This window comes from Onthophagus taurus, chromosome 11 (genome assembly GCF_036711975.1).
Source record: "Onthophagus taurus isolate NC chromosome 11, IU_Otau_3.0, whole genome shotgun sequence".
Taxonomy (NCBI): domain Eukaryota; kingdom Metazoa; phylum Arthropoda; class Insecta; order Coleoptera; family Scarabaeidae; genus Onthophagus; species Onthophagus taurus.
Window position 1 is genome coordinate 17,294,507 of NC_091976.1, and position 18,722 is coordinate 17,313,228.

The 18,722-nt window shown below is 35.1% G+C and overlaps 1 protein-coding gene across 2 annotated transcripts in view; it reads left to right on the forward strand.

Moving 5' to 3' along the window:
• Positions 1-18,722, forward strand: part of LOC111424234 (tenascin accessory) — a 595,836-nt gene that overhangs the window by 283,600 nt on the left and 293,514 nt on the right. For both annotated transcript variants that reach the window (XM_071200222.1, XM_071200223.1), the window contains exon 3: positions 15,789-16,004. In XM_071200222.1, the coding sequence (XP_071056323.1) occupies positions 15,806-16,004 (199 nt within the window). In that variant the 5' untranslated portion in view covers positions 15,789-15,805. The remainder of the gene's footprint in view (positions 1-15,788; positions 16,005-18,722) is intronic.

Sequence of the window (18,722 nt, forward strand, 5' to 3'; positions counted from 1 at the left end):
TCGACGACGGCGCGACCGGTTATTACCGGATATTTCAATCCAGAATAATTCTCATTTGAAATTTTTAATATTTCGAAAGAATTTTATAAGACCTATATTGGTTTGATTGAAAAGTTAATAGCATTTTTATTTATTTTATTTTCAGTTGCCGGGATTTAATAAAGAATTTAATCGATATGTTGTTTTATACTATTTTATTCTGTTCGAATGAGAATGGGAATAAATGTTAAATATAGTATTTTTTTTTTCAGAATAAAATGATAAAAATTTCAGATTAATAAAAAAATGAGAGAAACGTTGGTCTCCGATTATAATTGGAATTCTTTCTCGGATAGCAACGAATATCCGAAATACCTTCGAATTAAATAGCGCAGAAGGAATGAGAAATGATATTTCCACGTCGCCTTCACGGGTCATAATTTCAAACAATTTTTTACACTAACAAAAACGCATAAGATAAATTATACAATCCAGATAAATCATTATTAATTATTTAACTTCTTACGAAAAAAAGTTTCCAACTTTTTAAAACTCTTAATGAAAATAATTGTATTATAAATATGTATGACTAAGGGGTGAAAAAGAGATTTAAAATACATTTATAAAACGAAGGCGAATATGCGAAAATATGTTTCCGCTTCCCGTAATTGAGCATAATGAGGAGCTTTCGAAAGGGGCGCGATCTTTTGAAACAACTTTTCCAAGCCAAATGCCGCGTAACGAATGCGCCCGAGTATTTTGCGAGTTTCAGGTTCATTTCGGTTCGCTTAACACGACCGAACCGGCCGTACTTTGCTACTGTAAGCAAACAGGTTCAAAAACTGGCAAGATTGACGTTGTTTACCTCTTTTCGAGTAACCAAGCAGTTTATAAAAATCACAAATAAACTAAAGAAAAAAAAGTTTTGCGTATATTACGTCTATATAACAACTAAATGGAATAACAGAAAGAATTATTTAACTATATTTTGAAAAAGTTGTAATACAATTTTTCTAACATTGTATCTTGGATGTTTTGTAGTTCTTTTGTGGTAACATAATAATTGGGAGTGAAAGTTATTCTTAACAGAATACATGTTCAGAGTGCAGATACTTCTATCTAAGGGTTTGTCTATGTTGCAAAATTTACAAAACCTGTAAACTACTGTAATTGCGAAATTTGTAATGAAACCTCGGGGATCTGTTAAATCTATTATTAAAAAATGGGAAGAAAATCTCAAACAATAGGGACATTCGGGTTCTATTAATAACGAAGAAAGAAGAAACCCCCAAAACAACAACATACAACCAATATATCCCGAAAATGTTAGAAGAATGTTAAGTTCGAACGCGTATACAAGAACGCTAAGGTGTAAATCGTTAACCTCTAAAGTTAACGATGTGGAACGTTTAAATTTTACCATAAAATATAAAGATGAAGAAAATTATTTAGGGAGATCAGTATGTAATGATGAAGGTTAATTTAAAGTTTATGGAAATGAAGGAAAAATAAACAGAGAAATATAGAAAGTACTGTAAAACATGGTGTTGGAAGTATTATGGTGTGGGATACGAAGTATCATGGTTGAGGTAGGCAATATTGTATTTATTGAAGGGATCATGGAAAATAAAACAACATTTTACGGCATAGTTTACTGCCAAGTGTACGTTATGTTGGGTTCGGAAAAAACTGGATGTTTCAGCACGACAATGATTCGAAGAACAAATGCGAAGAATTGGTTGCTTTATAATCTACCGAAAAAGTTTCACCATCGACCTTAATCACCAAACGTAAATCGTATAGAGTACCCTATAGAGTATCCTATAGATTTTACTATGCACTAAAAGTATACTATAAGGTATAATACGTTTACTACGAATAGTGACAGCGAGAGGAGATTGTATTCAGTAGAATAAATATAATGAAGATAATACAATGAATTGCTGCATGTATAATATTTTTTCTATAATACGATTCGTACAATCTATTTCTCTCAGTGTACTAATTGGGCATCGTTAAAAGAAGGTATCTCCAAAGCATGACCCGAAAATTTTGATTTAGGCACTGTAAAAACCAAAGCAGAAACTGGTTACTAAAATAATCACCCAATTTATCGCTTCTTATCTTCGTTCTTAGTAAGAGTAATGTTATAACGCATAAAGCATTATTGCTATAATCTGATGAATATCTTTGTGTGACATTTTATGATGATTGGATCTACAATAATCTATCTGTTGCTGCGGTTACCAGAAATACTGAAATCACCTAAAGCATATATCATTTCTGATGCAGAGTTGCTGATGGCTAATCTATCTTATATAAGATATATACTAGTGATGGAACGGATAGTGATTTTGCGAAGAGCCGGATACCGGATATTCGGCATCCCCTTCGGCCGGATATCCGGTTATCCGGCATATCTATCCAGCCATTATGGTTATAATTTCTGGTGTATTTCTGAAGTGATACCCTATATTGCCACATTTTTGCGATATTTGAATAAAAATGAAATTAATAAGAAAGATTACAAGAAATTACAGTTATTATACAAACATTATTTACAGTTATATTTAAAATTTATTATATTTTCATATTCTCCGGAACAGCCTCTCGACCGAAGTCCTCCTGCCCTTGCTGAGCTCTCATCCATATAATAATTATAATTTACTTCATATCACTCAACAAATAACTAATTGACATCCTGTAAAGGGTTGTTATCCGAAAGAAATCGCGAAGTGAGACTGTGGTTTCCAGTTATTTTTAAATTGCATTTATTAGCAAGTGCAACTATTCGTTCTGTAATTGGTGTTATTTTACATTTCTCATAAAGAAGTTGATTCGACGGGTTATAAAAAGGATTCCTAGGGTTTTTAGTTTTGTTATGCATCTTAAACACGTTCTCTCGGCAACTTCAAGATTTCGTCTGGCTTGGTTTCCTACGTCGCACAAAATTGATGCTCCATAATCCAAAATCAGGCTGCAGAAAGCTGATAAGATATGTCAACTTATTTGGATCCAAGATACAAAATGAACGTTTTTGATGCTGATTTAACTAACGAAGCAACTCTAAAAAGAGGATACTTTAATTAATAATTGGCGATATTTCCACAAGGATCCTTCAAGAAATGAATTTTATAGCGAATTTTGTAAGTTATCGATGAACATTGCAACATCGAAAATTTTATCAAAACTTCAAATATTGTTATCTCAAAAACGAAAAGTTATTTTTCAAAACGTATTGGTTCATTGGAAAGAGGACACTTTTACTAACATTTTGGCAAATTTTCATACTCATATTCCAAGAAATCGATTTTATACGAATTATTAAAATTTAATCGGGGGTAAATACACAAGAGCTTGACTTTTAATCGGATAATTTTATTTTTACACGAAAGTTTTGTTACCATGGAAATAACTCGAAATCAAATGCATTTTGATTGAGAGTTATTTCCAAAGGGTAACAAAACTTGAGTGAATTAAGGTCATAGTCTTCGCATCTTTGTGTCTAGACCATAGATCAGTTAACGTGATTGGAATTAATTTTAAATATAATTGTTGAGTTGGTATTTACTAATTCAGTACATTAGCTATGTTGAGAGAAACCCTTCATTACTGAAGATATTAACCAGCCAATTTTTTTGTTGTCATACTCATAGAAGTCATAACATAATTAATTTGTTTTTATGCCGTTATTATTCTCCACTATAACTTTCATTATGTTATCTTGCCAGCATTGTACGAAAATCTATTTTTTACGGATTGGTCTCTTTTAGACGAAATTGGGGATGTTAATAAGATGATGGTGAGACGGAATATTATACCGCGCTCCAAATAGACACAATGATTATCCCCAATGATTTTAAACGGAGACAGAATATTTTGAGATATGCCTAGGGTTCTAATGCATGTATGTTATTAATAATTCGACAGCGACTTTTAAAATCCATTTGTCCCCTATGTCTAGAGTCACTGCTGTGCTTATAATAGATGATATACCCCCGATATCCAACTATAAACCGATCACAATTTTGTTTAATTTAGTAAAAGGACAACAAAATACAACATGAATTTATGCCTAAGCATTCGTCAATGGCTGGTGGCTAGGAAGATGTTATTTATTCAACCTAAATAGATAAATAGATGTGTTCAAGCACATTGAACTAAATAAAGTCATAACTTATTGGTAGAGTATACTCTGTATTTACAATGAATTAAAACCTTGTGGTTATTCTCCTACATATGGTAACTCAAGGCTCCAATCTTAGCTTAACTATCATTTCGATTTCATTAAATCCTGAATTTGTATACGTTGATGATTTGAAGATTGATGCCTGTGTGGTACCTTTCTATTGACCCAAGATGGAACAAAGTTGAACACTAACTATTTCTATTACGCATCATGTGTCAATAGATATATACTCCTTAAGACAGTGATGGTGCCTCGTTTCTAATTTGCTTTTTGATATGGTGTCCAAGTTAGACATTATATCATTTAGTGATTGAGAAGGTACAATATCTCTTTTGTTCTGTATTGATGGTCAATATCCTCCGAAGAAAATGAGCTATGTCGATCTTCTATATAGAGATACTCTTTCGTTTTCCTTTCTGAAGAGTAGACTACAGCGTAACTTATTTGGAGAAATTGGTGACTGCTGCTACGAACTACTGTTGCTTATTTTCACGTCTTTTTATATTGCTGTCGCCAATAAACTCCCGCATTTGATCACATTTGTTGCTCTATCCTCCCCATACATATTTACATACGTCATTTATTTAAATGAAGTTTTAAATAAAGTTTGCCCGAATTGCTCTTTTACATTTTTCAATTCTTTCAAATCTTGAAAAGTGCAATGTCCTTTTAAATTTGCTTTAGGTAAACTATTTATTGGAGGTTCATTCTAACATTTTTTTATTTACTTGCATCTTTACATCGTTTATCAAATTATCTTATCCGAGAGAACCTGAATTATTAATCTTATGATTTTATGAAAAACGTCAAATTTCTGCGATGTAATTCAGAGATACAAAAAAAAAGAAACTTAAGAAAGGCAGTATTTAATTGTAAACTGAATATCAACCCATTTATTTTTCAACCCTCTCGAGATGATTATAACAAGTCATTTAAGGGGTTGGTAGTTCAGTTTACAGTTTGGCTTTGGTAGAGAGATCCGGATCTATTTTTCTTCCTGCCGTTGAAGGAACCCGGAAGCGGTAATGCAGCGGTTTCCGCCATACCTCCCACAACTTCGTTAGAGCTATAATTCATTATGCATACTCTAGGGGTAACTTCCCCGTTCAAATGCCCCAACCACGCCCTTCGCTTTGTCCTTTTACGCCATCATCATCCCCCCACGAAACGGTTAAAGCGATAAAACGTCAGCCGAGGAAAAGGTTCTCGGAGACCGCGAAAGTCAAGAGGAGAAAAATCAATATGTGACCTATTAATCTGTATTTCATTTTAAAGGGTAATTTTGGGTTTCCATATTTTTTTGAGGGCACCCTTTAAGATTTATTGTCGAGATGGGCAAAGTTGAAGAAGAACTCTTGGGAATCATAAAAAAGGTTCTTTACTTGACCTGGTCGAGGGTTCTTCTCGATTTCAAATAAAAAAGATCGTTAATCTCTTTGTCACTGTTAAAAATAAAAAGAAGTATTTAAATTTAATATTGATCTGGGTCGTTATAGTAAATTTGAAGTGTACGTTAGCTATTTGGGATAACTTCCCCAATAATTGACTTATAGGTGCATATAAATTAATTTTCTGGGAAATTGGTTGTCCTACTTCGGATGTAGATGGAACCGCTCGCCGGAAGTACGCGGAGTTTAGAAACGGGGGTAAATTGAAATCCGATTATATTCTCGCTTGTCAACAAACTTCTTGACCTGGAAGTTTATATCGAATAAAGATATTTTCATATTTCTAAAAAGAAGAAGCTTTTTAGACGCTTTTAAATATATCGAAGTTTGTGTCGGTCGTGTGACGATGATGATGAAAGTCTTGTGCAAAGTGGTTGCGGAGGATTCCGTCCCTGTTTTCACCGCCCACCCTCGCTTTTCACTCGGCACCTATCCTCGCGGAAACTTTGTCAGAAATTGAAATTCCTCAGCCTTTGAGCAAGTTCTCACATGCACGTCTGGCACAGTCTTTAAGATATGCAACGGGAATGGGGCGAGTGCCCGATGGTGGTGGGTGGCCTTGGGGGTTGTTTTGCTACTCCCAGTTGCTCCTTCTGCAGGAGGGAATGCGCAAAATTTACTTTGGGCCACATCTCGTCTCGAAACTCCAATCTTTAGTTCAAGATTTACACAGCTGGACAAATTTAATTCGAACAAACATTGTATAATTTTATGAAAGGAAAAAGAATTATTATGAGAACAAAAACAACACAAACAAAACCTCAATTCTAAGTAAATAAAATTATTTATACTTCACAGTTGTTTTAAAGTTAAATAAATTTTGCTTTTTGATTTAGCTTTTTAGACTTTTTCTTTCAAACTTCTTTTATTTTTTCTTCACAAACATATTACCCGGAGCGCTTTTTAACTCAGTTCCGGGCTTCCCATTAAACGACCTAATCTCCGGCACCTCTTAAGACTAATGGCTTCGGCCGAGTAAATCCTCCGGTCTGAACTTCTCGGGCTGCTTCCGGAAAACTTTTATTTATTAAATTTGTCGCGCGTAAACCGGCGGCCGCTCGCCGCGGGCTTAGTTCCGGTCCCCGTCGTGTTTGTTCCAAACGGTGGCGAAGCATTTCGCTGGAAGGTGCCAGGAGAAACCGTTGTACGTGTCGCAAAGTTCTACTGCAACGGAAATTTTACATTTCCGGATGTTTTTCGTGTTGGTCGTTCCCCAACGACACCGATTTATCACAATATGGGTACGAGGACTGAGTTCCGGCTTTTGGGGACTACATTTCCTGTCTAAGAATGGGTCGAGAAACGACAAATTTAATATGCGTTTCCTGTTAAAATTCATTCCTCTTCGTACAAAATTTTCGATTTAACAAATTTTTTAACGTAATAAACCTCCCGTGGCCATTAAGTTCACGCAGGCGTAACTTTATAAATCAATTAAATCCGATGCGATAGTAAAAAGTTAGCACCGAAAATTTGATGTGAATGAGCGTAAGCGAAAACCGGGCTTTATCGCCCTTTTCGCATCTCGACGCTTTCACGGTCGTTTTAGTGTTGTAATATACAGGGTTAATGTTCCAACATTATGGTTCGCGTGTCCCCTTTAATTGTTACAGAAGCCCAGAATTCAATTTTCTTCCCTTTATGCCATGATTGTTATCTTTAAATGTAAATTTCGTGTTTGTCGTTAAGGAAAAGTGGGAATTTATGGTTCATTATTAATTTTATTTTTTTTTTTAATTATCGCAGTTACAGAGGAAGTAAGCAAATTTAATATGTTTAAAATTTTAAGTCATATGATAATATTTTTAAACATTCCGGTTTATATTTAGCATTCGGTTTAAAGTATTCTTTTTACCACCTTCCATTTGGGGTGTAAATAATGAAGTCGTTCCTAAAGTGCTGGGTTCTTTTACTTTCCGTAACTTAATTTTAGACTGGGAATCAGTTGCTAGGAATCTGTAATTTTATCAAGGACGTGATAGGAGTATCTAAACTTCGATGTCGATCAGACCTTATTGAGTTTTTATTTCTTTCTCGAAAAAATGCAGGGGTAAATAATTTCATGGTTAGAAAAAGTATCCACAGGATATGTACACGGTTTATTTTGTGCTTATTTTTACGATTAATTTTATAAAATTATAATGTATTATTGTTGAATAATGTATTATTTTATAAAAACATGCATCTCTTGTAACATTGTTTTTTTGCAATCAGAAAGTACAACTAATGTATTGAAATATGCAGTATTTGTATTCAAAATATATACAAAAATAATCAAAAGGGATGCTTGCTCTACAATGAATACCAGAATATTCACGATTTCAATTAGTTTTTAATGATCGTTCTCATATTGAAAAATATATACCACATATATATATACAACATATATATATACAACATATAAAAAACATGATTATTAGCACGTTGTGTCTCAACAGCTTTTTCTTGTGTTTATTGAAATTTTAGCAACAGTAGTGTGTTACACATATAAATACTATGTAAATATAACTACTAGTTTCATAGTCACTCAATATGCACCTACACTCCCTACCAACCTCATATTCAATGTAGTTAGTTTTGCCCCAAGACAGTACTTACAAGATAAATAAGAAGGAAAGATCAAAGCATGAATGGAAGTGAATTTTTTAAGGAAAATAATGGGGAAGACGAAGTGGGATAGGATGAGGTATGAGGAAGTAAGGCTGGGAGTAGATCAAGAGGAGATAATCAGCAAAATAGAGTGGAATGGAGGAATAGGAAAAAGAATTATCCGACGCCATCAGGCATGAGGATTAGGAGAAAAAAAGAAGGAGAAGTTTTTCCCCATAATCGTCCTAACCAAGATGTTTTTATTCTGGATTGCATAGTTGCTTCTAAAAGATACGGAATATGATGAGTACTTTAAATACAACCCTTCGATGAAACCCGAACATTGTAGTATGATACTCATTTATGGATTAATCTAACTTAAGTAAATAATTGTATTTGAAACACTGCCAGAAAACCCTATGTGCTACATGCAGATTAAGGCGATAAATAAACTCACCGCACCCATACAAAATCTCGGGAAAAATGAGATGAATAACAAGGAATGTAAAAAGAAATAGTGACAATGTTTCAAGACAAAAATATCCTTCTTTGCTAATGGTCCGCGAAACCAAATACAGGAATGTAGTGACTGACATGAGACGAAGCACTGAAAACACCGTTTTTCAACAAAAACCCGTGAAGTTCTAGGTGATCATGATAAGGTAATGAAATTAGAATTTTGGCGGTATTGGACCTCTATTGTCTTACTACCACTAAAGAAGGTGGACTATCAAAAAAGATCATTCTGATATTGAAGGGCACCAGAACTGATGGTTTGAAATCAAACGCTCTTCCGCATGACTAGATTATGGATATGATCCTAATTAATATGTTATGTAGTATATAATAGGAAAGGTGAGGATGTATTTCAACTGCGGGCTACCAACACAAACCGCCTTGGTATCGCCTCCATCTAGATTTCTCAACGAACAGAACATATAATGCTGCTAAGTAATTTCTCTATTCCAAATAAACCAATAAATGGACCTTGCCGCCAAAACAGTCGAATACAGGATATAGAGAACGTTCTCACAGGCCGTCAGATTCTGGGGCTGGTCACTAAAATGAGGAGAAAGTATTAAACTCGTCTTTCCGGAGGATGGAATACTGTGAGGCTATAGTAGATGTTATAATGGTTTCTGACAACATTGCAGTCCATCAACGAAACTAGAAGGTTATTAGCTATAGCTATTGTATACAATATTGACATAATGTACGAAGCAACAAACACCCGTTCAATGGTAAAGGTGAAGGTTATGCCAAATCTGTGATCCGGCATTCATACGAGATGCCTGTGTACTGATGAACATCTGAAACATCGGAGCGATAACCCGTTGGCCGTTGAGGTTTTGACTCATGCGCAAAGACTCTGAAACAAGCAGCTGAAGACATAACTGTTTATTTACAGAAAAAGAACTTCTTGTTGCTATAAAACCGATTAAGAACTGGAAAGCGCTCAATCTGGATGGTGCTCTGCGATAACATTTAACATTTACAAACAGTGTCATGAAAGAAACCTAGGTTAGTACTCATAAAAAAAACTACAAAAGGATGTGTTCATCAGAAAACTATTTGAAATTCTTATACCAACACAGTTACAGAAAAGCGTTGAAAGCTTTGGAATTTTACGGACAGACACTAGGTTTTTGTGATGACCGATTAACTGTCGATGTAATATACATTACAGAACTTTCGTTACCATTTTTCAAGCTAAAGTTCTAATCATAAACTTCTGCACCGTTCTGCACCTTGAGAAGGCACAGAAAGAGGCATCGATAAACATCTAAACGCACAAGTCGGGCCACCTTGAATACAATTACAATATACATGTGTAAAATACTGGTCAAAGAATAAACCAATAACTTGAGAAAACTCGCCAGGGGAAGAATATGATAACTCCGTCGCAAAAGAAAGTCAAAGAGGTTTTATGTCTCAGCAAACGGGACCTGGGGTCGCTCGCAATTTTCTCAAAATACCATATTTTCAACATTGGACAAGTTGAGGATCAAAATTGTCGACTTTGCAACGACAAGTCAGAGACTGCTGGGTATATTCTGTGTGATTGCGTCGCCAGAGGTCGGCTAATACACAATTTTTTCGGAAAAGTTTGCCTGGAATCTAGTGACATAAAGGAACAAGACCTTAGAGCAATTGGTTCATCAAGTCCTAAAGAACCTTTGTAGGGTGTAAGTTTTAATACATCTTATAGACAGTAAAATCAACACCAAATTACCTGAATCTTCCACAGCGGTAGAATACGAATACCAGAGTCTGGTGAGATACGCTAACACCTTAATCATCGTTGTCTTGGCAAATGAAAATTAACGGGGTAATAAGCCAATTAGTCACCTGGATGATCGGTAGTAATTTAAGACGAACTTATTCTCGTCTTTAGACGTGAATTCTCGTTGAATGTTGTGTGTCATCGATAGCAAAGCTATGTTTAAGAGTTATATACAAATTGTCCACAACAACGAGTCACAATATCTTTGTTGCTCTTAATGGTAAACACTTTCAGCCAATAAGATATAAACGTAGATTACCGATAAAGGCACTACACGCAGTATAGCTGTATGATAGCTTGGTCAGATACAATTAGCAACCGCGTCGAAAATTAACTGTATCTGCCCCAGAACAGGTAGTACTGGCTAGCGTAGTCCTGATTGACCCGATGTCTTTGAAGAAAACAAACAACAGCACAGATAAAGCCGAGACTGAAGGCTCATCTAACAAGAAAGAGCACAGATGGGTTCACAAGCAAAGAGGAAGTAATCCCTGATATCACTATGTGAAGAGAGGGGAATCTCGACAAGATAAACTATTGGTTACGAATATTTCATTAAATACCCAAAACACAGAAAACGTCGATAGCCTCATGTAAATGCATTAATGAATAATGTCGAGCAAATCTTCCACAGTCAAAAGTAAAGTATAACAATAACTATCTTAATTAATCTACTCCTAAACAACTTACAAAATTGGCGCGTATAAAGAGATCGTTTCGTTCTTTCATCTTTCCTTTCGTAACATGAAAAACTGGATGTTGGTTGCACGCGCAGTTATCACTCTGGAACAGCAAGGTGAAGACGCGATTCCCGCCGACGAATATGGATAAGATATCTGAAGTGGATGAAACAATCATAGATGAGAACTGTGATATATTTGGATTAGTGCTTCCAACACGTATTCTGCGGCCTATGCTTAGACTGAGATTTCTAACCTATCCTATTAAAAATGAAACCGTTACTTGCAGTATCTAACTTACATTTAATGTTCCAACTCTATATTCAAAGCCTAACATATTATTAATTTGTTTATCATTTCTTATCTGTAAAACTGCTGTAAGCAACTAAAAATCGTTGATTTTTAATTGGGCAATAATTTCTTGTATCAGCCTAATACTCAGTTTTAGGATAATTTGTACTGAAACCTTCTATGTATATGGACCCACATAAGAGATTATTGTTATTTGTAAATATAGTGTTTATACTACGAAACCATTTTCTATTTCTATACAAATAGGGAGTGTGTTGCATCTGTTTCGGTGGAATGGCGTTTGCAATATGTGTCGCATTAATGCACCCTTCTACTCATCGCAAACCAAATTTTTCGATGAAGCACATTTTCTTGGGGAGTTGAAGGAAAAATCTACTTTAGCGCGACATAAGTAGCAATCAATTGACAAATTGTTTGGATCTATTAATCAATGTTGGCTTAAATTAAGTTGGGATATAATACAGAAATCTAGACAATTATTGAACTTAATTAAAAAAATTGAATAAATAAATCTTTAAAAGTCTTTCGACTTATATTTTCTTCTTAGAGATCAAGATATTACATCAGATTTACGACAATAAAAAAAAGTAAAGTGCATGGTGTACTTTCTTATAATTGTATTGGTTTAGGGGATGGTCAGACACAATTCCCAAGTGATACGAAACTTTCCGCAGCACGAATCGAAATAAAATCGAACTGAACAAAGTAAATAGGAGAAAGAGTGCAATGTCGGTGTGCTATTTGGGTAGAGCTTTTACGGTGCATTCGTTCTTCGGCCGCAAACAAGTTGATGCGATCGGCTGAGGCGAAAAACAATGTCGTACGTGTCCGTTTTCTAATCTAAAGGATTCAAGCCCTCCCTCTTTCTCCTTGCCGTGACTTTGAAATCATACCTTATTGATTCTTTCAATATTTTTATGTTGATTCAAATTTAATGTAATTTTTTCGCATTTAATCCACTAATTACAAAAACGAAGAAAACAAATTTTTATAAACATGATCTCTTCGGGCGAAATTTCCTTGAAAACAAAAGGATTGCTGCAGAATAAACAAAATCCGTATCTCGTTCCTATGTTTTTTTTGTGTTCCCGTTTTTGTTCTATTCACCCCTTTTTCTTGTCGTTTTTCTCTTATTCCTGCGGCGGATGATTCACCAACGCGCGGCCGTACATTAATGAGGCGCTTATAATGAGAGGGCTCCACGGCTATGAAAATATCAAACGGAGAAGGGAAAAAGGGCAAAAATGTCTGGTGCCGGCCCCGTGTTTTGTTATCGTTTATAATGGAAATGAAGAGAGCAAACTCTGCCGTTACGGTCGGGGTTTTCGTATTGGAGTGAGAGGAAAACGTCGAAGTTTGTCGAAGTCCTGGGCCATACTGCCACCAGCCCGCATGCAAATGAGGTGTTTACGTGCAAACTGCAATGCCACGGACGACGTGCTAACCTGGGTATTTATGCTTTTAAGTCCTTATCAAGGATACGGTGGCTCCGGTGTTTATACATCAACGGACCAAACCCTCTAACCCTTACAAAGGAATAATATCCCAACGATTAAAAGTAATGAGGTATACGTAATATTCAAATCAAAATTTCTTCTGCCTTATCTAACATGTTATCGCTTTGGGACAATAATTTTCAAGTACAAAAGTAATAACTAATCCATCTAGATTTCTCAACAAACAAAACATATAATACTGCTAAGTGATTACTCAATGAACCAATAAATGGACATTAACGGAAACTGGATGAATTGGAAGACTTGACCTGGTCAGTTCATCAATCGCTAGGGATCTTACCGTTAAGGCAGTCGAATACAGATTATAGAGAACTTATCAGATCCTGAAGCTAATCACTAAAGCTGACTTGAAAGTATTAATCCCGTCTTTCAGGAGGATGGAATATTGTGAAACCATATCAGATGTTATAATGGTGTCTGATAACATTGCAGTCCATGAACGAAACTAGAAGGTTATTAGCTAAAAAATTGCCATAATGTACGAAGCAACAAGCACACGTTCAACGGTAAAGGTGAAGGATTGGCCAATAAAAATAATGCCAAAGCTATGATGCGGGAATCTGTGGCATTCATACGAGATGCCTGTGTATTGATGGACATCTGAAATATCGGAGCAATAAAACCGTTGACATTGAAGTTTTGGCAATGACTTATGCGTAAAGACTCTGAAACAAGCAACTGAAGACACAACTGCTTATTTACAGGAAAAGAACTTCTTCTTGCTATAAAACCGATTAAGAACTGAAAAACGCTAAATCTCGATGGTGCTCTGGGGTAGCGTTTAACATTTAGATAAAATGTCATGGAAGAAACCTAGGTTAGCTTGGACTATATCAAAAAAGTATTGAAAATTCTTATACCAGTACAACTACAGAAAAGCGTTGAAAGCTCCGGGATTTTATATACATTATTCCTATCATAAAGTTCTGCACTGTTTTAAACCTTGAGAAGCCATAGAAAGGGGCATCGATAAACATCTAAATGGACAGTCGGGCCACCTTAAAGGCAATTTAGTACTATACATGTGTGAAATACTGGTCACACACAGTCCGGTGTTTATACATCAATGGGCCAAACCCTCTCACCCTTACAACGGAATAATATCCCAACGATTACAACTAATGAGGTATACGTAATATTCAAATCAAAATTTCTTCTGGCTTATCTAACATGTTATCGCTTTGGTACAATATTAATTTTCAAGTACAAAAGTAATAAATAATCCATCTGGATTTCTCAACAAACAGAACATATAATACTGCTAAGTGATTACTCAATGAACCAATAAATGGACATTAACGGAAACTGGATGAATTGGAAGACTTGACCTGGTCAGTTCATCAATCTCTAGGGATCTTACCGTTAAGGCAGTCGAATACAGATTATAGAGAACCTATCAGATCCTGAAGCTAGTCACTAAAGCTGACTTGAAACTATTAATCTCGTCTTTCAGGAGGATGGAATATTGTGAAACCATATCAGATGTTATAATGGTGTCTGATAACATTGCAGTCCATGAACGAAACTAGAAGGTTATTAGCTAAAAAATTGCCATAATGTACGAAGCAACAAGCACACGTTCAATGGTAAAGGTGAAGGATTGGCCAATAAAAATAATGCCAAAGCTATGATGCGGGAATCTGTGGCATTCATACGAGATGCCTGTGTATTGATGGACATCTGAAATATCGGAGCAATAAAACCCGTTGACATTGAAGTTTTGGCAATGACTTATGCGCAAAGACTCTGAAACAAGCAGCTGAAGACACAACTGCTTATTTACAGAAAAAGAACTTTTTGTTGCTATAAAACCGATTAAGAACTGAAAAACGCTAAATCTCGATGGTGCTCTGGGGTAGCGTTTAACATTTAGATAAAATGTCATGGAAGAAACCTAGGTTAGCTTGGACTATATCAAAAAAGTATTGAAAATTCTTATACCAGTACAACTACAGAAAAGCGTTGAAAGCTCCGGGATTTTATATACATTATTCTTATCATAAAGTTCTGCACCGTTTTAAACCTTGAGAAGCCATAGAAAGGGGCATCGATAAACATCTAAATGGACAGTCGGGCCACCTTAAAGGCAATTTAGTACTATACATGTGTGAAATACTGGTCACACATAGTCCGGTGTTTATACATCAATGGGCCAAACCCTCTCACCCTTACAACGGAATAATATCCCAACGATTACAACTAATGAGGTATACGTAATATTCAAATCAAAATTTCTTCTGCCTTATCTAACATGTTATCGCTTTGGGACAATATTAATTTTCAAGCACAAAAGTAATAAATAATTTCTGGAATAAAAGATTAAAATTTAATTAATACGTCCCTAAAATTCTAAATAATTTTTTTTCCTTAAACAAAAACCGTTAAGTGTCCCTGAAGCGTTCCCAAAAAATAATCCCAACCATCTCCTCTCAAAAATTAATCCCGTGGCACAATTATCTCGCCATCCGTCCAATTCCAAAACACCCTAAATAATTAAACCACCCCTCCATTTAATTAAAATGCAAAAGAGACGTGTCTTCTTCTTCATCGTCATCTCTTCGTCAGCTTCCATCTCATAAGGGATTACGTTAATTCCCTATAACCCATCTTAAATTTTCCATTTAAATTTCTTTGATTCGAATCAAAAGATTTCTTTTCCGGGGGGTTAGAACGTTTATTTTAAGATAATTTTAAGTTCATTTTAAGTTAATGTTAAGTTTATCTTAAACACCGCTGTTTACTGTTGACTTTTTATCACAACCCCCTTTAGCAAATCTCTTCTTGTTACAGATGGAGGAGTTGTGGTGATGGAAAAGGGTGGAAGCGGCACGTTGGGCCGTCGTGGCCTTAAGGGAGCTCTTGGACCCGCCGGAATGAGGCGACAGAGGAGTCTTGAGTGGCGTCAAGAACGGGGATATAGTTCTAGCGAAGAAGAAATACCCGCGAGACCGGTTGACAGTCATGTGTTTGCATCTCTTTTAGCTCAAGCACAACAAGAATATTCGAGTAAGTAAAAAATAAAAAAAAAAACACTCAAGCGAAACTGTTTAAAAACGTGCTGTCGATGCGTAATTTAAAATTTTATCGTATTCAAAATCGATAACTCGGCGTTTCCAAGTAACGACCTAAAACGCGTACGATTGAAAATTTTTGTGTGTTGAAAAACTGCCGTAGTAATGAGCAGAGATTAAAATTGCATGGCAACCGTTTAATCATCTTCGGCTTATTTCAGTTTTGGTTGTAAAATTGGGAAAAAAATCGATCACTTGTTGAACCGTTGGAATTGAACTTTTTAATACTGATAAAAAAATTCAATTTCCGCCCAAAAATTGGTGGAGGCGCGTACGTGAAATTGAATCATCAATTAATTATGCTGAATTAATCCTACACTAAACTAACATTAAGTCCATGACATCACAATATATAACCCTTACACGATTACCTGTACTATCTACGTACCAACGATCAAATGTATAGCGCCATATAATCTCCTGTCTTTGGTTAATGAACCATCTAATGGGGTTTCCGATTGGATTTAATACGTCGTTTGTCCCCCATAATCATTTGTGGTCGTTCAAATCCATTTATTACAGTGGATATCAATTATAGGTGTTTTCATTAATATTTAATCTGATATTAATTTATTCTCTTAAATCGATAAAAACCCATAAATATCAATTTGAACGAGGAGGCTATGAAATCCTGATTAGACCATATTTACAACGATGAAAACCTGCTTATTATTATGTTACCTTATGAAATATACAAAGGTTTAGAAATTAGAGAGGGTGGTAACAGAATAGTATGTAATTTAGTTAGTAATAATAACAGGGTGCAATAACGGGTCGTATATAGCAAATTGCCGGATGTAGTATTAGACTAAGTGCCATTATTGCCGATGTTATTGCTGAGGATTAAATAGTTTATGCGCTCGAAAGTTAAATTGAACCGCTATGAATGCGGTCCGATATAATAGACTCCGGGTATTTCTGTTAAGTAGTAGTTTTGGTCGAAACGACGTAGCCCCGATCTTAACCTGATTACATTCAATTACCGTTTTAGTTACCTTAATCTCCTTAGCTATTGTTGAACTCAATACCGTTCAAGTTAAAATCCATTTCAATTTATGAAATAGCAACAATTTGCTTTCAAATAATTGGTAATGAATGAAATTGACTTGGCAATTTCGTAATAATGTTGATTACGATACAAAGCGAGGTTTATTACCAAATAATGAACTAATTAAAATCAACATCACCCATTACGAATCGCATTAAACAAACAACCGATACCCAATTTAATTAGTTCAACACTGGGAAAAACCTCTGCGCTAGCGATCTTAGCAGCAGAAACTATGCAATTACTAACGACGGAGAAATCGGGTCGGTTCGACGTTCGTGCGGTTTCTGGATCAACGTTTTACAAATTAGACGTCATTAAGTTAATTCACATTCTTGTAGCCGTCGGCAGCGAGTTCCTCCTCCTCTTCCCGGGATCCTGCAATCCGAGACCAATTAAAACCGTAATTGTATACCGGGACGCTTTTACCGTCAATTAGACAAAAGCCATATCGATAATTACCAGGCAAACTGCACAGTAAGGTGAGACGGGGAGACTTTGAGTTACTCACATTAAGGTTAACCGTCGAAATCGTAAGGCAATTGAAGTTGAATTCTCGAAACACCACTATTATTTAAATGAACGTAATTAACTTCAATTGCCTTTGATATAAAATTTAATACAATTTCTAAGTACTCGACAAAGCTAACTTCATTGATCACGGCATTCTCAAACACGTCATTTAACAACTTCAAAAGCTTTCGTACATTTTTTCGATTGATACTTTGGAAACAACGTGTTAGTTTGGAAACCACGCAGGCAATATGATTGATGTATGAAGGTTCAAAGGGAACGTGGTCAATGCAGGCACGTGTGGTTAATCTGTTTTGTGTTAAGATTTCTTGGGTTAACACCCTTAAGTTCTTTGAAAATTACAAATCACTATAACATTATTTATCTCAATATATAACTGTGAAAATAGAGTTATTCAAATATAAATCATTATACAGCGTTCAATTCGTTATTTATGCAGTTTTCTTTTAAGATATTACTTATTGATATCTCTAAATGTTCGCAATAATAACCAACAGGAGTGATAACAATCTCTTTCGAATAATATATATTACATTGATATCCTTATTGTTTAGGTAATTAGGTAATATGAAATCAGGCATTACAACATATCAAACTATCCCCATGATATCAGATAAAAACGCTGTCGCGATGATAAACGTTTTATATTATGGATTAAAACAAGTTGTATCATTCTAAAATCCTTATTATTTAAGCTATCTTTCAAGATATCATCACACTGTTTTTCATTTCAAGCTATGAGCAGTAACCTGATAATAAACCTTGTAGATATTAGAATGGAATAGGTCATATCTTATTGAAATACTAATGAATGAGACATTCGCTTAAGATGTCAAGCATCAAAACACATTAATCTATCCATATGATATAAGATAAAAATGCATACTTTGATGTCAAATATTTATATCTCTACCAATTAACTCGATGATAAACGTTTTATATTATGGCTTAAAACAAGTTGTCTCATTCTAAAATCTTTATTATTTAAGTTAGCTTTCAAGATATCATACACGACAATATCTCAATTTATCTAACAAATACAAAGGCAGAGTTTTAGAGCTGTTTTAACCG